The sequence below is a fragment of the Pleurodeles waltl genome, chromosome 5, assembly GCF_031143425.1.
Source record: "Pleurodeles waltl isolate 20211129_DDA chromosome 5, aPleWal1.hap1.20221129, whole genome shotgun sequence".
Classification (NCBI taxonomy): domain Eukaryota; kingdom Metazoa; phylum Chordata; class Amphibia; order Caudata; family Salamandridae; genus Pleurodeles; species Pleurodeles waltl.
In genome coordinates this window covers 1,766,378,525-1,766,399,986 of record NC_090444.1, presented here as the reverse complement: position 1 = coordinate 1,766,399,986, position 21,462 = coordinate 1,766,378,525, and the positions used below count along the sequence as shown (strand labels likewise).

Here is a 21,462-nt window from a genome sequence, read left to right as displayed (position 1 = left end):
TTCTTGATCATTCTGTGCTTCATTCAAGGCTGCTGTTCGGTACATTGCTGGTGAACGTGGTGGAAGTTTAGTCTCCAACATTCGTAGAAAATACACATCCTTATGTAGGGACATTTTCTCAGCACATCAGCTGTGTTATTATATAAACACTTCCTTGTCCCTTACACGTTAGAGAAAGATTCAGCCAGGGAACCACAACTGTATGCTGATGGCTGAATGCTTCACCACAGATGCTAACGCAGAACACAGGCCTTTGCTCAGGCATGGGGGTTGATGTCTTCCCTGGGGAACCTGAAAGGCAGAATTAGAGCTTAACATGCTGTGCTCAAATTATACCTAGATAGGAAATAGTCCATCGATCATGGTGACAATAAGGTAACACTGTTTTTGAGCTTCACTCTTCTCATCACAATTTTCATACTGTCATGTTCTGTCGTCCTGGTTATTGCGCTCCCGCTTTGCAGTTGTTTTTATTAAACTCATTGAAACATATACTGCTTCTGTTTGTCATTTATATATGAGACTAAGATGTAAATGAGAGAACCGGATGCAACCTGAGTGACCACGACGTCCTGAGAAGCCTAGTATGTCATGCGCTCAGCTGCCCAATCATCACTATCCTTTGGTAGAGATGAGGCACTGCTAGTTAGCCGGAGCAAAACCCGGATTAGAACGACAGGTGTTTAGAGCGACCGATGTCACCCGCAGTGGGTTAGACTCATTCTCACACACCACGGACGATTCTGCTGCTCAAAATCCAGTAGTCTCATTAGGATAATGAGAGCCTACGTGACATGGTGCTGCCAACGTTTGGTCAGGCTTTAATTTTCGGGTCCTCCGGAGTATCTCTGTCTCATTATATATAATGACGTCTCAGTACCGTATACGGAGACGTCTGTGATACTGAGGACTTCCACCCCAGCTGCGTGGGCTATCCTATTTGCAGTTGGAGGTTGTTCAAGCTTGAACATTAAAAGGAAAGCCCTATTTGGTGTGCCTTCTCTGAACTTATGGTGTCACTACAATGGCGAATCCACAGCTGGTACAAATAGCAGTTAATATGAGATAACCTCTAACAGCACATTTATTAGCGAATGGCCTAACGCCCCAGGGGGGTCCAGTCATATTTGTGGTGGATGCCTGTAGGAAGTTGGCTCTGTATGTACTATTTCAAAGTAAGAAATAGCATGCACAGAGTCCAAGGGTTCCCCTTAGAGGTAAGATAGTGGCAAAAAGAGATAATTCTAATGCTCTATTTTGTGGTAGTGTGGTCGAGCAGTAGGCTTATCAGAGGGTAGTGTTAAGCATTTGTTGTACACACACAGGCAATAAATGAGGAACACACACTCAGACAATTCCAGGCCAATAGGTTTTTATATAGAAAAATATCTTTTCTTAGTTTATTTTAAGAACCACAGGTTCAAGATTTACAAACAATAGTTTAAATGAAAGGTATTTCACTTAGGAACTTTAGGAACTTTGAATTAGCAAAATAGTATATACAGTTTTCACACAAATGGCAAATAGCTATTTTAAAACTAGACACTGCAATTTTCAACAGTTCCTGGGGGAGGTAAGTGTTTTGTTAGATTTGCAGGTAAGTAAACCACCTACAGGGTTCAAAGTTGGGTCCAAGGTAGCCCACCGTTGGGGGTTCAGGGCAACCCCAAAGTTACCACACCAGCAGCTCAGGGCCGGTCAGGTGCAGAGGTCAAAGTGGTGCCCAAAACGCATAGGCTTCAATGGAGAAGGGGGTGTCCCGGTTCCAGTCTGCCAGCAGGTAAGTACCCGCGTCTTCGGAGGGCAGACTAGGGGGGTTTTGTAGGGCACCGGGGGGGACACAAGTCGGCACAAAAAGTACACCCTCAGTGGCACGGGGGCGGCCGGGTGCAGTGTGAAAACAGGTGTCGGGTTCGTAATAGGTTTCAATGGGAGACCAAGGGGTCTCTTCAGCGATGGAGGGGGGCTCCTCGGGGTAGCCACCACCTGGGCACGGGAGAGGGCCACCTGGGGGTCGCTCCTGCACTGGAGGTCGGATCCTTCCGGTCCTGGGGGCTGCGGGTGCAGTGTCTTTACCATGCGTCGGTCTTTGAAGCAGGCAGTCGCAGTCAGGGGGAGCCTCGGGATTCCCTCTGCAGGCATCACTGTGGGTGCTCAGGGGGGTCAACTCTAGCTACTCACGGTCTCGTAGTCGCCGGGGAGTCCTCCCTGTGGTGTTTGTTCTCCACAAGTCGAGCCGGGGGCATCGGGTGCAGAGTGCAAAGTCTCACGCTTCCAGCAGGAAACTTGTGTGTTTCAAAGTTGCTTGTGTGTTTCAAAGTTGCTTGTGTGTTTCAAAGTTGCTTGTGTGTTTCAAAGTTGCTTGTGTGTTTCAAAGTTGCTTGTGTGTTTCAAAGTTGCTTGTGTGTTTCAAAGTTGCTTGTGTGTTTCAAAGTTGCTTGTGTGTTTCAAAGTTGCTTGTGTGTTTCAAAGTTGCTTGTGTGTTTCAAAGTTGCTTGTGTGTTTCAAAGTTGCTTGTGTGTTTCAAAGTTGCTTGTGTGTTTCAAAGTTGCTTGTGTGTTTCAAAGTTGCTTGTGTGTTTCAAAGTTGCTTGTGTGTTTCAAAGTTGCTTGTGTGTTTCAAAGTTGCTTGTGTGTTTCAAAGTTGCTTGTGTGTTGCAAAGTTGCTTCTTTGTTGCAAAGTTGCAGTCTTTGTGGAACAGAGCTCGCTCTGCCTCTCCCCCCCCCTCTCTCTCTCTCTCGCTCTGCCTCTCCCCTCCCTCTCTCTCTCGCTCTGCCTCTCCCCTCCCTCTCTCTCTCGCTCTGCCTCTCCCCTCCCTCTCTCTCTCTCTGCCTCTCCCCTCCCTCTCTCTCTCTCTCGCTCTGCCTCTCCCCTCCCTCTCTCTCTCTCTCGCTCTGCCTCTCCCCTCCCCTCCCTCTCTCTCTCTCTCGCTCTGCCTCTCCCCTCCCTCTCTCTCTCGCTCTGCCTCTCCCCTCTCTCTCTCTCTCTCGCTCTGCCTCTCCCCTCCCTCTCTCTCTCTCGCTCTGCCTCTCCCCTCCCTCTCTCTCTCTCGCTCTGCCTCTCCCCTCCCTCTCTCTCTCTCGCTCTGCCTCTCCCCTCCCTCTCTCTCTCTCGCTCTGCCTCTCCCCTCCCTCTCTCTCTCTGCCTCTCCCCTCCCTCTCTCTCTCTCGCTCTGCCTCTCCCCCTCTCTCTCTCGCTCTGCCTCTCCCCCTCTCTCTCTCGCTCTGCCTCTCCTCCTCTCTCTCTCGCTCTGCCTCTCCTCCTCTCTCTCTCGCTCTGCCTCTCCTCCTCTCTCTCGCTCTGCCTCTCCCCCTCTCTCTCTCGCTCTGCCTCTCCCCCTCTCTCTCTCGCTCTGCCTCTCCCCCTCTCTCTCTCGCTCTGCCTCTCCCCCTCTCTCTCTCGCTCTGCCTCTCCCCCTCTCTCTCTCGCTCTGCCTCTCCCCCTCTCTCTCTCGCTCTGCCTCTCCCCCTCTCTCTCTCGCTCTGCCTCTCCCCCTCTCTCTCTCGCTCTGCCTCTCCCCCTCTCTCTCTCGCTCTGCCTCTCCCCCTCTCTCTCTCGCTCTGCCTCTCCCCCTCTCTCTCTCGCTCCCCCTCTCTCTCTCGCTCCCCCTCTCTCTCTCGCTCCCCCTCTCTCTCTCGCTCCCCCTCTCTCTCTCGCTCCCCCTCTCTCTCTCGCTCCCCCTCTCTCTCTCGCTCCCCCTCTCTCTCTCGCTCCCCCTCTCTCTCTCGCTCCCCCTCTCTCTCTCGCTCCCCCTCTCTCTCTCGCTCTGCCTCTCTCTCTCGCTCTGCCTCTCCCCCTCTCTCTCTCGCTCTGCCTCTCTCTCTCGCTCTGCCTCTCCCCCTCTCTCTCTCGCTCTGCCTCTCCCCCTCCCCCTCTCGCTCTGCCTCTCCCCCTCCCCCTCTCGCTCTGCCTCTCCCCCTCCCCCTCGCTCTGCCTCTCCCCCTCTCTCTCTCGCTCTGCCTCTCCCCCTCTCTCTCTCGCTCTGCCTCTCCCCCTCCCCCTCTCGCTCTGCCTCTCCCCCTCCCCCTCTCGCTCTGCCTCTCCCCCTCTCGCTCTGCCTCTCCCCCTCTCGCTCTGCCTCTCCCCCTCTCTCTCGCTCTGCCTCTCCCCCTCTCTCTCTCGCTCTGCCTCTCCCCCTCTCTCTCTCGCTCTGCCTCTCCCCCTCCCCCTCTCGCTCTGCCTCTCCCCCTCCCTCTCTCGCTCTGCCTCTCCCCCTCTCTCTCTCGCTCTGCCTCTCCCCCTCTCTCTCTCGCTCTGCCTCTCCCCCTCTCTCTCTCGCTCTGCCTCTCCCCCTCTCTCTCTCGCTCTGCCTCTCCCCCTCTCTCTCTCGCTCTGCCTCTCCCCCTCTCTCTCTCGCTCTGCCTCTCCCCCTCTCTCTCTCGCTCTGCCTCTCCCCCTCTCTCTCTCGCTCTGCCTCTCCCCCTCTCTCTCGCTCTGCCTCTCCCCCTCTCTCTCTCGCTCTGCCTCTCCCCCTCTCTCTCTCGCTCTGCCTCTCCCCCTCTCTCTCTCGCTCTGCCTCTCCCCCTCTCTCTCTCGCTCTGCCTCTCCCCCTCTCTCTCTCGCTCTGCCTCTCCCCCTCTCTCTCTCGCTCTGCCTCTCCCCCTCTCTCTCTCGCTCTGCCTCTCCCCCTCTCTCTCTCGCTCTGCCTCTCCCCCTCTCTCTCTCGCTCTGCCTCTCCCGCTCTCTCTCTCGCTCTGCCTCTCGCTCTGTTTCTACTCGCGCTCGCTCTCTCGACCCCCCCTTCTCTCGCTCGCTCTCGACCCCCCCTTCTCTCGCTCGCTCTCGACCCCCCCCTTCTCTCGCTCGCTCTCGACCCCCCCCTTCTCTCGCTCGCTCTCGACCCCCCCCTTCTCTCGCTCGCTCTCGACCCCCCCCTTCTCTCGCTCGCGCTCTCGACCCCCCCCTTCTCTCGCTCGCTCTCTCGACCCCCCCTTCTCTCGCTCGCTCTCGACCCCCCCCTTCTCTCGCTCTCGACCCCCCCCTTCTCTCGCTCGCTCTCGACCATCCTTCTCTCGCTCGCTCTCGACCATCCTTCTCTCGCTCGCTCTCTCGACCCCCCTTCGCTCGCTCTCTCGACCCCCCTTCGCTCGCTCTCTCGACCCCCCTTCGCTCGCTCTCTCGACCCCCCTTCGCTCGCTCTCTCGACCCCCCTTCGCTCGCTCTCTCGACCCCCCTTCGCTCGCTCTCTCGACCCCCCTTCGCTCGCTCTCTCGACCCCCCTTCGCTCGCTCGCTCGACCCCCCTTCGCTCGCTCGCTCGACCCCCCTTCTCTCGCTCGCTCGACCCCCCTTCTCTCGCTCGCTCGACCCCCCTTCTCTCGCTCGCTCGACCCCCCTTCTCTCGCTCGCTCGACCCCCCTTCTCTCGCTCGCTCGACCCCCCTTCTCTCGCTCGCTCGACCCCCCTTCTCTCGCTCGCTCGACCCCCCTTCTCTCGCTCGCTCGACCCCCCTTCTCTCGCTCGCTCGACCCCCCTTCTCTCGCTCGCTCGACCCCCCTTCTCTCGCTCGCTCGACCCCCCTTCTCTCGCTCGCTCGACCCCCCTTCTCTCGCTCGCTCGACCCCCCTTCTCTCGCTCGCTCGACCCCCCTTCTCTCGCTCGCTCGACCCCCCTTCTCTCGCTCGCTCGACCCCCCTTCTCTCGCTCTCTCGACCCCCCTTCTCTCGCTCTCTCGACCCCCCTTCTCTCGCTCTCTCGACCCCCCTTCTCTCGCTCTCTCGCTCAACCCCCCTTCTCTCGCTCGCTCGCTCGACCCCCCTTCTCTCGCTCTCTCGACCCCCCTTCTCTCGCTCTCTCGACCCCCCTTCTCTCGCTCTCTCGACCCCCCTTCTCTCGCTCTCTCGACCCCCCTTCTCTCGCTCGCTCTCTCGACCCCCCCCCTTCTCTCGCTCGCTCTCTCGACCCCCCCCCTTCTCTCGCTCGCTCTCTCGACACCCCCCTTCTCTCGCTCGCTCTCTCGACACCCCCCTTCTCTCGCTCGCTCTCTCGACACCCCCCTTCTCTCGCTCGCTCTCTCGACACCCCCCTTCTCTCGCTCGCTCTCTCGACACCCCCCTTCTCTCGCTCGCTCTCTCGACACCCCCCTTCTCTCGCTCGCTCTCTCTCGACACCCCCCTTTCGCTCGCTCTCTCTCGACACCCCCCTTTCGCTCGCTCTCTCTCGACACCCCCCTTTCGCTCGCTCTCTCTCGACACCCCCCTTTCGCTCGCTCTCTCTCGACACCCCCCTTTCGCTCGCTCTCTCTCGACACCCCCCTTTCGCTCGCTCTCTCTCGACACCCCCCTTTCGCTCGCTCTCTCTCGACACCCCCCTTTCGCTCGCTCTCTCTCGACACCCCCCTTTCGCTCGCTCTCTCTCGACACCCCCCTTTCGCTCGCTCGACACCCCCCTTTCGCTCGCTCGACACCCCCCTTTCGCTCGCTCGACACCCCCCTTTCGCTCGCTCGACACCCCCCTTTCGCTCGCTCGACACCCCCCTTTCGCTCGCTCGACACCCCCCTTTCGCTCGCTCGACACCCCCCTTTCGCTCGCTCGACACCCCCCTTTCGCTCGCTCGACACCCCCCTTTCGCTCGCTCGACACCCCCCTTTCGCTCGCTCGACACCCCCCTTTCGCTCGCTCGACACCCCCCTTTCGCTCGCTCGACACCCCCCTTTCGCTCGCTCGACACCCCCCTTTCGCTCGCTCGACACCCCCCTTTCGCTCGCTCGACACCCCCACTTTTGCTCGCTCGCGCTCTCTCGACCCCCCCTTTCGCTCGCGCTCTCTCGACCCCCCCTTTCGCTCGCTCGCGCTCTCTCGACCCCCCCTTTCGCTCGCTCGCGCTCTCTCGACCCCCCCTTTCGCTCGCTCGCGCTCTCTCGACCCCCCCTTTCGCTCGCTCGCGCTCTCTCGACCCCCCCTTTCGCTCGCTCGCGCTCTCTCGACCCCCCCTTTCGCTCGCTCGCGCTCTCTCGACCCCCCCTTTCGCTCGCTCGCGCTCTCTCGACCCCCCCTTTCGCTCGCTCGCGCTCTCTCGACCCCCCCTTTCGCTCGCTCGCGCTCTCTCGACCCCCCCTTTCGCTCGCTCGCGCTCTCTCTCTCTCTCCTGTGTGTGATACATTTATAAAGGTCTTGTACAGTTTCAAGTTAGATAAATAGTTGAGTAAATGGCAGGCGAGGACATTTGTTAACAATACTGAAGATGTTGTAGAAAAACTTCCAGTTGATGGTGTTACTGTTTGATTGTTGTGCTACTGATTGTATGTATTATCAGTTATTTTCTAGCACCTACACGCTGAATGGAGTTTGTGCTCAATGTGTCATTTCAGCACCAGTTTCATTTCTGCCAAAACGACTCCCCCTAAAATAGTTTTATGTTGCTTTGTTCCCAGAGCTGTTTTCCCAGTGTTGCAGCCTGTTTGGTTTCTACCGTGAAAACAAGAATAGCACAGCCTGCCACATAGTACATTTTTCTCGTTCGTATTGCCATTGTGTTTAGGCTAAAACTGAAAAGACGCAAAATGTACAGAGTGTAGTTGGAATGGATCCAAAGCTTCCGGTTCACTTTGTACCCCGACGATGCGCTTTAAGAGAGACCAAGATTAAAGCCTGTGCTTTGCAGTGAACAGTGGCATTGTGCTCTTCGTTTCTTGCAGCTCTTTTCCAGAACTGCGTTCTCACATGTTAGCCACCCTGTGAAAGATACTCCGTTAACTGAAAAGATTACCGTTTAGCTCAGCATATAAAGCTCTTAGCTTTGGCAGAAAAGCATTACCCATCTAGTTACTGCTGTCGTTCATTAAGACCGCTTTCAGCCATTTTCACTCCATATATGACTGCTTTCTATGGACTGACAAAATGAGAGTTGCACTACAGTAATTATACCCACTGTCTTGTGCGCAATAAAGGTTTAATTCATGTGTTGCCTTGTAGCCTTCAGGTGTAACTTTCATTCGTAAATATCCGCTTTCATCTTAAAGTTGAAGCTTTTGCTAAAGTAATGAGTTCGTTTGTGGACTCAACTGGATTTATCAGTTTCATTCATATGAGAAGGCTATATTAAATATAGAGCCTTTTTAGCGGAGTTCAGTGGATTCATTTTTTTTAAAGTATTTATGTATGAATTAACAGTTTGCTAACTGATATATATATATATTTTTTTGTCGCAGGTGTAGAAATTTTTTTTTGGGGGGGGGAGGAGGGGTGCGGGGTGTTTTAAGGCTTTGTGCACTGATAACTCTTGAAATTCCCCCTCCCTGCTTGTCACGTTAGGAAGCATAGTGGACTGGTTTGTGACATTTGTGTTTGACATGTGTTTAATGTTTGCTAACATGTTGTGTCATGGCTAGAATCTCTCTACATTTACCAGCCATTCCTAGATTTTGGTCCGGACCATCCCAAAAAAGGGTTGTGCTGCCACATCACATTCCTTGCATCTCCAAGCATACACACGGCCATTCTATTTTAATTTATTGGTATGTTCACCTGCCTTGGTAGGGGAGTGTCCAGCTTCACTGCCTTGTTGCTTGCTCACTGTCTTGTGAGACTCGCGTCACCAGTCAATGCACAAACAAGCCTGGGTTTCATGTTATTAAATTAAAGAATGGTGTGGTCTGAAAGGTAAGTTTGACATGGTCCTTTCTGATCATGGCTGGGCGATTTGCACATGATTTGTATCTCAGGCTTCCACATTTTAGTAATTGGTAGCTTAAAATCCGTGCTTGAGTTTGAATTGGATGCCATCCCGCTGAGCTCTGACCGCTTTTAGACCGATCATTGATGGCTATCCTCTTTTTTGCACCACCGACCATAGCACCTTAGTGAGTGTCCTATTCACTTCACTTTGAAGATCTCAAGTGTTGACACAACACAGAACATGCTAACAAAAACTAGTTAGAGTTTATTCGCTTCTCTCATTCATCATTTGCAATCTTGAATACATTCCAGTCTGCTCCATTTAAAACATCTCTGGTCGAACAAGTGCAAACCCCCTTTTTTTCTGGACCACTGTTGTATCTTGTATCTAAAGATCAGACATCTTTTTGCTTCTGTGCGCAGACATTACGAGGCAGACTTCTTGAGGATCTCTTCTGCAAAGTGGGTGAGAATGCTAATTATTCCCATGATTTCTCATTTAATCCTGTAAACACTTATGTTTCTTGCAGAAAAGTTGGCATTGGATTGAAATCTACCTAATTGTCAGATATGAGATTTTTTTTTTTCTGTATTAGTCCATGTCATTTCATTCTTCTTGCTTGGTAATTATTTTTTCTTCTTTCTCATGTTGTATGGAGTATGGCATTAGTCTGATCTTGACTCCTCTACGTCTTTGATATGCTGTAATTTAATTTGGGCCGGTGCTGCTAAGTGTGCTCCTGTTCAGTGATTAGTCTCTGCCCAAGGGGAAACTGCACTTCAAAATTCTCCTGCAGTGAGGAAGTATTTTTGACTGAAATAAACTAATAATTATGCATTGAGCATTGTCCCCCCGCCCCCATTACATCCTGTGGATTGTGTCACTTTACCAAGCAGGTAAAATCGTGGCTGTGCTGTCTGTTTAAATAAGAAAGAAGATTGCAATTCTGCAGGAAGGAGGCTGCCATCTTAAGGATTTGTGGGGCACCAAAGTAGACCTAATTTTACGCCCCATATTCAGAACAGCTTTGTATTTATTATCCATTTTCAGGTGGATCAAATGCAGATGCCGGGCAGTATTGTGCAACTTCCAGATACGTGGCTTGCAAACATCCAAGGGCTCCGGCTGCCCATGTCTGCCAGCCAAAGAGCTATAAAAGAAAGCTTGAACAATCCATTTTCCTTTGCACTTAGATCTAAATACAGCAACGTCGACCAACAACAAAAACTGGAAGATAAACACACAGCGTCCAGAACAAATGGAATGAAAAACAACCATGGAGATTACAGCTATTATTCAAAAGGGTAGAAATATGGTGCCCCATCGGCCTTCCAGCTCATTCTTCAAAATTCAGAACTCTTGCTACTGGTCAGCTGTGTTTGCAAAGATCTTCAATGAATGTATATATTTTCAAACATATCCTGATTCCTGGCATGGTTCAGGGCTGCTGCCAATCTATTACAAGAGTGATTCCACCAAACCCTCAAACTACAGGTGCATAGCCCTGTTGGGTATAGAAGCTAAATGTTTTGTAACCTGCATACTAAAAGATCTAGAAAACTGGATTGAAAAGCAGATGGTAATTCCTCGAACACAAACTGGCTTCTGATATGGAATTGGGAATAATCAAAATATTACTACCTTTGTAGTCCTAATCACAAAATCCTTACAAACGAAACATGTTGTACACCAGCTTTATCGACCTTAAGTCTGCATTCGACAATGTAACAAGACAGTTCCTGTGGATGACTTTATCAGAATGGTCAGACCCTCTCCGATTATTGAAGGCGATACAACTCGTATACAGAGACGTGGATCAGAATAAAATTTGGGGGCCCGGGCATAATATCCTGTAAAACTTGCACCTAAAACTGGCTTTAATAAGGCTGCTTCTCGCTTCCTGCCTTTTTTAACCTTTTTACGGCAGTTCCTACAGATGCCCTGAGGAAAAAGTGAAATCCAACCAAGCTAGCCCCAAAGCATCTATCTATCCTACAGCATGCGAACGACTCTCTTCATGCACAACACCCTGAATGGCTTATGACTACTATTGGACGAATTGGGAATTTACTGGAACAAAAATAACTTGGAGATTAACGTGGAGAAAACTAAAATCATGATGGCAGGATTGAAAATATATATATATTTTAAAAGTTGCCTAGTCCATTGATGAGCAGAAAGTCTAAATTGAATCTTCATGCGAATACCTAGGCATAATGTTCAACCACTGACGCTCCTCCCAGGAGCACAATGCTTTTATGAAGACAAAAAGTAAATTCTCTTGAGTATGCTTTTAAACTGTCCAAACTGCAGGGCCCTTCCTTCGAAACTTTCTCTGAAAATGTTCAAAAGCAAGCAAGATACAGTGCTTATCTGTGATCTTGCAGTACTTCCAAGTGATATTGGGCTGTTTTATTTATCTTATTTTTTTCCGAAACACTACAATAGCAAAATGTATATGGGAATATATTTTGCCTTCTACCAAATTAGTCTCATAGTCCGATCAGACTGGAATTTGGTCTCCAAAACCAGCAGATAGAAACTTATGCATTTTTTTTTTGTTTTTTTTTTTTTAAATCACACACTAAGTTATTGCACCTAGCTGGAACTATCCACCATGCCAACCCCAGGAAATCTTAGTGGTTTCATTAAAATCACTGTTCTTACAAGACCTGTAGTCTTGTACAATAATAGCAACACAAAAGGATGACGGACGGAGTGCTGAAACTTTTCAAATACTCATGCCTAGTCATATATCTGGGTTTAATCGATGGATTAAACCCAGATCTGTGACTGTGGGGTGAGTGTTTGAAAAGTTTCAGCACTGCGTCCATCATCCTTTTGTTTTGCTAAAGTTGCTCTAAGTGGGAAGGGTATGCATAGACGTGGGTCCCTTGCTCACTGTGCCACTGGATTCAAGCTAGCCTGGCTGATGAAGGGTGATACCATGAAACCGGTCCCAGGATGCGTGTTTCCGGTCCAGTGAGGACCTGGCTTGGCAGTTCGAGCTGGACTGTTCCCATGGGGAACAGGGTCAAGACTGATTAGCATATGTCTGGGTCCATACTGGGGTGGCATGGCAAGCAAAAGAAAAATAGATTAAACCCAGATCTGTGACTGGGGATGAGTGTTTGAAAAGTTTCAGCACTCCGTCCATCATCCTTTTTGTGTTGCTAAATTCTTGTACAATAAGCCATAATCTATTCAAAAAGGTTTGCAATGTAATGGCTGACTTGAGGTCAGAAGTCTCTTCTGTAAACTTTCCCATGCGTGGTTAGTCATTAGTTCTTACAAAAAGGCCAGCCCCCAAGAATATCTACAAGAACTGTATACAGTTGGATTAATAATGAAGTTTTTACAATACCGACTCGGTTTGTTACCCTCAAAGGACAGATTTCCACCGTAGATGCCAGAAAACCCTGACCAAAGCTGTGTATTCTGCTCTTACCATCTAGAATTATCGCTGCATATTTTATGCACCTGCCTGGAATTCAGAGACTATATAACTCACTTTTTGAAACCAGTTTTCATCTATTTGAAAATAAGTCTTGGCCGCTCAATTATGATTGTTCGCTTGTAAGGCTCCCACACCCACCTGAGTTGCAGGTTCACCAAATATTTCACTGCAGCAGAAAAGCAAATAGTTTGGAAAGACCTTTCATTGGAATATACCTGTAGATGCAGCCATACCGTTGTCCCTAAAATCTACAGAGACAGCTTTTTTTCATCAGAAATTGTTCTTCTCATTTAGCTCTTGGAAAGAAACATAGACCTTTGTGCAACTCCATCCTAATAATTCAGTCTTAATGCCAGCACTTTCTAGATGAGCACAAAGTTGGACTCTATTTTTTATGTTTTTTCAAATACACCTTCAACTCTGACTTAAATTTCATGTTTTAATTATGCACGTAATCTGTTATTAAACCCCTATGATTGTTTCAATGTATCGTAAAGAATTTGATTACCGTAACACATTTTATACAGTTTACCTTTTTGGAGCAACAATATTTCGTGTGACAGGGGATTGGTTTCTTAGTGACAAAAATGGATATTGCTGATAAGTGGAAAGAAATAGAACCCCCAACCGTGGAGGATTGGCTCGTGGTTATGGTCTGCTGCACCACCACAAAAGACTGTAAATAAGGCGCAGGGGTGCCCCACCAAACACAGTGGGATCTGGGGTCCTTGGATGCAGTATCACACAGGGTTCACTGCAGCGCCCTCCCCTCCTGATCCCTTGGTTTTTACACATTTGTGGGGATTTCATGTACCCAATACTAAGTTCCCGTTACTCACTGACTCACTCACAGGTCATTTACTGTACTCCTGTTACGTGGTGCACTTTTATGTTTGTTTTATTTTTCCTTTACTTGTATTCAGTATAAAACAATCAATAAAAAAAAAAAAGGTAGTTTAGGGCGAATTCAGTCGCTCGCACTGCTGAAAAGCTTTGTACAGCTGAATTAGTGAACTTTTAGTGTACTAATGCACTATATCAGAAAGAAAATGGAGTGAGGTGTGGAGGGTAAGTTGAAAGAGCAGGAGTTTTGAAAAGAGGTGGTATGGTAGATGAATGAGAGGGTAGGTGGAGAGAGAGGGTAGTGAGCAAATGGTGCTGTAAATTGATATGTATTGTAGTGAGAGAGGTGGGTAGAGAGATCAGGTAGAGATTGGTGTGGTAGCTAGGAGGCTGAGAGAGGTAAGATATCGTGAGTTGGAGAGGCTAGAAAAGAGATGAGGTAAAGTAGATGGAGGGGAGATGAGATGGAAACAGCATTGAGGTGAAAGAGCCAGTGTATAGGTAAGCACGGTTTTGCAGGGGTAGGGTTACGATAGAGGGGGTATTAGGTCTATCGGGAGGGAGGTAGACTCGCGAGTTGAAATAAAGACAGGATGGATAGGTAAATGAAGAAGTAACGTTAGGTAGGGAGAGGCAAAGAGGGTGATGTAAAAGAGGTCAGACGAAATGAGAGGGACATAAGGCATAATTTTTTTTTTTTTTTTAATATAATGGCCACCAGCTGCCTGAGAGTAGGAGGGTTGAAATTAAGCATATGGGGAACACATTGCACACTAAGGTTCTCTGAAGGTTACAGCTGTCCAAAATATTTTCATGTGGCACCTGAGATAAAGATTCTTCTAAAATGTGAGTTATTATCGGCCACTCTGGTTTTTGTATCTCTGAAGCTCTTTGCAGCCTCATAAAACGAATTCCCCTAATGAGTGGCCCCTGGAGATGCTTTATTTATCACGCTGTGAAGAGCTAAATGTCTGCTGTTCTTTCACACACCAAGATAGTCTGTACAAGGCATTGACCTCTACTGACCTCATCATGGGGTCTTGGGAGATGACAGCAGTGTACTCATTGTATGAATCCTGAGAGCGAGTTTCTTGTTGAAACTGGTCTCCTTCTGTGTGCATTACCCCCGCTTCTCCTGCCTTGTAGGTTTCTGGTTTTCTCCAGTGAAATGGCTTGAAGAACATATAGTGATTTATTTCTGGTAATATTTATAGGTATATTTAAATTTTAGGAAGTGGGATTATGCTGTGTAGCTAAGTATTTGGCTGTGCCCTGTTCCCTCCCGTAAACACGCTTTATTTTTGATGCTTGTGATGAACTTAACTCGTAGTAATGCAGTTTGGCAAGGAGTAGCCTACTTAATTATTTGGAATTACTGAGGCTCCCTTAATTTAGACTGTGCTGTTGCCAAGGCTCTCTCCGGAAGCAGCATTGGATGGGATTAAAATCAAAACAAAATATCTAAATAACTTGGACAAATGAGTTGCAAGTGACCTAATGTAGGCAATCCGAGATGGTATTTATTGCTGACACAGCGTTTAATGAAAGCAGCATGTTCCAGCGACATGGTGATGGACCCAGTGGCATTAGCAATGTAGATGCTAAAAATATACTGTTGAAAATTCTGGCAAAAAAATAGCACCACTTTATGGGACTACGTTATGTATGTGACATTTTCTACATGCTTGCACTACACCCAATGTTTGGTTTGCGGTGAATGTTTTTGTATTGTACATTTCTCCCATACTTGAATGATGTGGTAGACTATTGATCTGAATATGTCCATCAGGTTGTTACTCTTCCTAAAATGGTAATAGTGTGAAGGTATTTTGCCACCTCAGTCTGGACCCAGCCATTTGCAAATCAACCTTGACTCTGCTCCTCATGGGAACAGTCCTGGTTGGGTCCAAACGGAGGTGGCATGATGAGCAAAAGAAAAATGGGTTGGGATGCTACCCCGAGCAATTGTCAGTGGTAAGACAAATTGTAAGCATTCCTCTCATCACCTTTTGTGTGTCATCTATTGCCCTAAGTGGCATGTGTATGCCCAGATGTGGGTCCCATGCTTACTGGATCACTAGAACCAGGCTGATGAACCCATATCTAGGGCAAAACCGGTCCTGGGTTGCTTGTGCTCCGGTTCAGGGTGGACCTGGCCTTGCAGTTTAGGCTGGGCTGTTCCCATGAGGAGCACGTCAAGAGTGATTTGCATATTGCTAGGTCCAAACTGAGGTTGCATGGTGAGCAATAGAAAGATGGGTTGGGTTGCTACCCTGACCGATTACCAGTGATTAATCAAATTGCTAGCATTCCTCCCATCACCTTTTGTGTATTTCATGACTTATTTAACAGACATCAGTTTACAGGATATTGATTCTTGCCTTGAAGGCAATTGTATGTTGCTAGGTAAAGATGAGTGTCTGCTAGATATTGGTGACCGGTGAAACGACACACTGCCCAGTGGAGCAGCAGCGAGTACCGCCGAATTTGAAGGCTCTTGTACACCGAAACACACCCAGAGCAAAATTCACACTTAAGTTATTAAGCACCAAGCTGTATGCTGACAAACACGGAGGATCAATATAGATGGGTTGACTAGTTGATTCTGAAGCTACGTTGAGAAGGCCGCATTACAAGAAGTGTCAAGGCTATAGTTGGGGCTGCTAGAATTATCCAGTTTTGCACCAGCTGCTTTTTTCACATAACTCTGGATTCGCTGCATTTGTCACATAATCCCTCATCTGTTGTAAAATATTCAGGTTTTAACAAAAAATGTTTCTAGCTTGAACGGGTCAGACGTTACTATAAACGTAGCAACACTCCTTTCACTGTGGAAGGCACTTCACACTGCGGAAGGCATTTCCCTTAATGCTGTATTAGGGTTCTGACTGGCATAAATGAGGTGCAGCCTTTGTCCAGTTAGTGTTCCCATGTAAATAGGACAATAGTATTACCTCAATATATCTCACAACGTGCTGCATTTTAGTGCATAAGGTGCCTTCTCTTGCTCCATAACTTATTAAACCCTGCCTGAGAAATTGCTCCGGCCCTGCTGCATAATTCCAGTGGCCCTGGCAGTAGTTGGGTCCTTCGTTAAACGCAGAAACTTTATGACGATCGAGAATAGTCTTTTGGATCGGAAAACCGTTTTACGAAAACGGTAAGTGTGTGGCTAGGGCAAGATGATGTTGTTTCATGGAAAGGAATAAGCAAGTGGAACAGCTAATACATGGATCAGGCATTTCAGTAGGTTTAGGGGGGATGTATAAATGTTTGTTTCATTCTTGCATAATTCTTTACATAATTAACCTATACCTGTTTGGGTAAGGGCAAGCAGACAGGTGCATGCAGGGCGCATGAGCCTACCTTTTAGAGACTTTCACATGTATGTAAGTAGAATAACGTTGATGTATATTCATGGCTGTGCATTGCTCTTTTTCAAGGTAATGATTTTAATGATAGATTTTAGAAGTTTCTGCTCAGCAAATACGTGATGAATGTTCCAGGCTTCCTCATCCTGAGTAGTGTCTCTGTGTGTTTAGCATTATCACTGTATACACGATAGGTTAATATTGTGCTTACCATTTATGTATTTATTGTGGCGACTTAGACATGAATATTTTGTTTTCCCTCTCCCTTTAGGTCCGAGTGGTGCTAAAATACAGACACTGTGATGGTAATCTTTGTATTAAAGTCACGGATGACTTAGTGGTAAGTACAAGTAATGCAAGTGACCCTGAACAAACAGTCCTATGTGTGCATGCATCTCTTTGTAGCTGTTTTCCGCTCTTTGCATCGCTTCCATCAGCATAAATGTACAGAACATTATAAGCACACTGGTTGCTGCTGATTGTTGGGCAAGTGGAATTCATCCCATATACACAGTCGTCAAGGAAATTCAGAAAGGGCACACTAAGCTAAACTTAAAGAAATGAAGAAAATTAAAGGTTCTCCAAAAAAAGGCAGCGAAAAAAGCAGATTACAACATAGCCGTATATTCAGGTTTTGAGGAATGTCGTTATAAGTGGTTTCCTAGGCATAATTCTTCTTCTTATTCTATGGACGTGGATTACAAATTAACATTTCATGTTCATGATCAGTCATCCGAATTGATACTAGAGACTAATCAAATCAAATCATTAACATTTATAAAGCGCGCTACTCACCCGTGCGGGTCTCAAGGCGCTAGGGGGGAAAGGGGGGGTTATCGCTGCTCGAACAGCTAAGTCTTTAGGAGTCTCCGGAAAGCGGAGTGGTCCTGGGTGGTCCTGAGGCTGGTGGGGAGGGAGTTCCAGGTCTTAGCCGCCAGGAAGGAGAAAGATCTCCCACCCGCCGTGGAGCGGCGGGTGCGAGGGACGGCAGCAAGTGCCAGGCCAGCGGAGCGGAGGGGGCGGGTGGGGACGTAGAAGCTGAGGCGTCTGTTGAGGTATTCCGGTCCCTTGTTGTGGAGGGCTTTGTGTGCGTGGGTGAGAAGACGGAAGGTGATCCTTTTGCTGACTGGGAGCCAATGCAGGTGTCTCAGGTGTGCGGAGATGTGGCTGTTGCGGGGTACGTCGAGGATGAGGCGGGCCGAGGCGTTTTGGATGCGTTGCAGGCGGTTTTGGAGTTTGGCGGTGGTCCCGGCGTAGAGGGTATTGCCGTAGTCCAGGCGACTCGTGACAAGGGCGTGGGTCACGGTTTTTCTGGTGTCGGCGGGGATCCAGCGGAAGATCTTGCGGAGCATGCGGAGAGTGAGGAAGCAGGCGGAGGACACAGCGTTGACTTGCTTGGTCATGGTGAGAAGAGGGTCCAGGATGAAGCCGAGGTTGCGGGCGTGGTCTGCGGGGGTCGGTGCGGTGCCGAGGGCCGTGGGCCACCAGGAGTCGTCCCAGGCGGACGGGGTGTTGCCGAGGATGAGGACTTCCGTTTTTTCAGAGTTCAGCTTTAGGCGGCTGAGCCTCATCCAATCTGCGACGTCCTTCATACCCTCTTGTAGGTTGGTCTTGGCGCTGGCGGGGTCCTTGGTGAGGGAGAGTACAAGTTGGGTGTCGTCGGCGTAGGAGGTGATGATGATGTCGTGCTTGCGTACGATGTCGGCGAGGGGGCTCATGTAGACATTGAAGAGTGTCGGGCTGAGCGATGAGCCTTGAGGTACGCCGCAGATGATCTTGGTGGGTTCTGAGCGAAATGGAGGGAGGTAAACTCTTTGGGAGCGGTTAGACTACACATCTTTACCTGGCATTCCAGATCATTACTTAGTTTAGGATACGTTTGGACGATAGACATCTGCATTTCCTTGACCGCAGACCATTCTTTGCACCATAGGTCATACACAGGGCCTCCAGTCTGCGTCCATTGTAGTGAGATTTGTCGCTTAGCCATTAATAGTCCCAAGGCTGACATAGTATGTACACTTATTGTCCTGGTTTATGGATGAAATCTCATAATACCGTGCTTAATATCTATGCTAATCGTACTGCTTATCACCCTTCTTTGGCGTGCTACCGCTCGCTTTCACAATTATTTCACAGCTCTGTATGTCCAAGTAATATGTACCAATTCTGCCCCTTGTGCACATCAAAAATCAGCGATTTGATGAATAGGCGATTTGTGTTTCCCTTTTCGCTAACTTGGCGAGCAGTCGTCTTGATTAGTCACACTTCCTTTCTAGCCTCTCTTTAAAATGCAAAGAAAAATGGACGTTAGGAGGCATATTGCTCACCATGTTTATTATTGAGGATTTCATCTTTAACCCCAGGCTTATACCTGACCTCTCTTTACAAATCTGTAATCAGCTTTTTCATTGTTTTAATGTCCTAGCTCACCTGATAACTCACCGGATATGCCGGCAAGCACCTCTCACTGTCACCTTCATAGCATCCCATTCTATTGCCCTTGTAGAGGAAGTAACCTAGTTATTGTCAAAGTAATCTGTTACAACGTCCACCTTATATTTACAAAAGGCAGGGTCTGTAGGATCTCGACTCTGTATCCACAAAGGGTCTGTGGCCGTTTAACCATGCCACGTTTATTGTAAACAATGTGGGGAATGAACAAAGAATTCTCCCCAAACATGAGTCGTAACACCATTTACCCACACACTGGTTAACTAACCTGTAGTCTGTTGTACTTTGAGTGTCATGGGGGTGGGAAAGAGTCTTGGTCATGGAGTTCCTCACTTCTTTGAGGGAACATTCAAAATTTGTGGTGCAACAGTGTCTGTCAGTCTGTTCATTATGTTAGAAAGAAAGTGGAGCGAGGTCTGCAAGGTAAGTTGAAAGAGTAGGAGGTTTGACAAGACAGGAGATATGGTAGATAAAGTCGTAGAGAGATTTAAGAGGGTAGGTGGAGAGATGGTGTAGCGAGCAAGTGCTGAAGTACATTGCATTGTACTGTAGCCAGAGGTGGGCAGAGAGAGAGAAAGTGGACAGAAATGAGTTAGCGAGTGGTGTGGTAGCTAGATAGCTGAGAGGTAAGAAATGGAGAGTTGTAGGGGCTAGAAAAGAGATGAGGTAAAGCAGATGGATGAGAGATGCAGGGAGATAAGATGTCTTCTCAAACCATCTAGTCTGTCAAGTGCCATTTCAAAAAAGAGGAACTGCGATCTGCCATCTTTGATCACCCTGAATTTTGCTGGGAAAGGCAGCATGTAGTTCAAACTTTTCACAAAGATTTAGTTAAACTTTCTCAAAGGATTTATTGTGGCGCTGGACTAACCTTGTCTAATGTAGACGTATTCAAATCCTCAACCCCTCATTCTGCACAGAATTGCCATTATGTGCCTCTTGCAGGATCACATTTCAGTTTCTAAAAGTGTAATTTTGGCTCACGGATGGGCTTCAGGCTTAGTGTCAGGCGCCAGAGTTTTCAGAACCCTTTAAATAGTGTATATCTTACATTGATCCCTGGGGTTCAGTGTTTCAAATATCCACTGTTCTATGATCAATTCAATAGATGGCCCTTTGCGCCCATTCCGGGAAGACAAGAAAGTGGACAGTGTTGTGGAAGGGACTCCTTTCACTGTCCTCTGTTCTTGTTTAAATCAATTGTGTTTCCTGGATCCTGATTATAGTGTTAAGCGTTTTGGCTGCGTCTTTCATGATAGACTCCACTGCAACCTCTGTCTCCTTTGTATTAACTTTCTTCAGGACTGCTCTGAGCAAGGTCATCTTTAACTATACTGTCCATCATTTGAGTTCCGATTGCGGATCTGCATTTGCCTTCCGTTGTTTGCTGCCATTGGCAGGTTTTGTTTACATTGTTTTCCCATTACAATCTACAGCCAGTATAAGTTTATTTACATTGTACTTGACCTATAACGTAATAACCTGTATAGCCCTTCTACGGCTTCTAGTCGTCTGTTAATTTGAAGAGCCACAGGCCACAAAGCTCAACTGAGGGCAGACACAAGACTGATAGTTTGTTTAGAACTACAGATCTTACCCCAACAAGTATCTGCATACCCTGAGCACTGAGTCCAGGGCACCAGTCTTAGACTGACTGCTATAGTTGAACTTCCATGACCCCAAAGGTGATCATATGGTAACTTTTCGTATTTTATTAACTTCAAGCTCCAGTAAATCTCCAGCTTGCTTACAGGTGAGTTTGTTGATCAGTTGCCTTTTCCACCAGAATTCATGAGGAGGTGTTTGCTGTCCATCTCGTATTTAATGTCCCGCTACAGGATTGCTAGGGTAACCAGTTTCCCCTAGCAGCCCACCAGATAAGTTGCTGTTTAGATAATTTTCACTGCTCCCCCCCAAAAAAAGGAGGATAGGAGCAACCTGTCCCCATGCTGACCCAATCTCCCTGTGGTATGTGTAGTACTGTAGCAGCCTCAGGCTCCATTTTGGTCTTCTGCACCAGAGATCTCTCAGCATCAGTCAAACAGGCTGCTGGAGCCCTCTCCATGCCTGAGCCTGGATCGATCTCCCATGCCAGGCCTCCGTGTGCCCAGAGGAACCTCTCACCCTACTCCATATACCCTGCCTGCTGGTGTTGCCTTTTCTTAGGAAACGGCCGAGTGCTCTCACTCAGCGACCCAGGGACAACTCCTCCACAACCTCTGATCTCAGTTACACAGTGCACCAGTAGGCCACATCCCCTCCCCCTTGTTTTAACTTCTAGCATCAATCTTTTCTGCAGTGCACGAGGTAGAGCGTTCACCCATCAATATTGTTCTGCTATACAATGCTAAGGTTTGTAACTTTACTCCTCCTCAGTTATCTTATAGACATTCTACTGCAACATCTTTTTATACACCAGGCTAGAGGTCTCACAAAATAGCAGCTTTATTGCACAGATAAGAGGCTTCGAATCTGAAACAGAGCCCAGTAAACAGGATGAACCTTTTTTTTTTTAATAGTAGATATGTAAACAAACATTAGATTCTTATCAGCAGTTTTATTTAATCAACACATTGCATTGATCTAAATGGCAACTAAAACAAGAGTCTGGTGTGAGGGAGGGCTTCTATAGCACAAGACAGTCCTGCAGGAACCTATAGGAGGGAGCATTACAAACCCGGCACTGATGCAGAATGGGGGCAACTTGAGCGCTTCTAGCCC

At 48.3% G+C, this 21,462-nt stretch overlaps 1 protein-coding gene and 1 long non-coding RNA gene across 2 annotated transcripts in view; one reads left to right on the top strand and one right to left on the bottom strand.

The window, feature by feature from the left end:
* The window catches only part of SRP9 (signal recognition particle 9), a 49,202-nt gene that overhangs the window by 15,016 nt on the left and 12,724 nt on the right, over positions 1-21,462 (top strand). Inside the window, exon 2 of the mRNA XM_069236190.1 lies at positions 16,559-16,627. Coding sequence (XP_069092291.1) covers positions 16,559-16,627 — 69 coding nt within the window. The remainder of the gene's footprint in view (positions 1-16,558; positions 16,628-21,462) is intronic.
* LOC138296771 (uncharacterized) overlaps positions 1-21,462 on the bottom strand; it is a 338,898-nt gene that overhangs the window by 305,448 nt on the left and 11,988 nt on the right. The gene's annotated exons all lie outside the window — the stretch shown is intronic.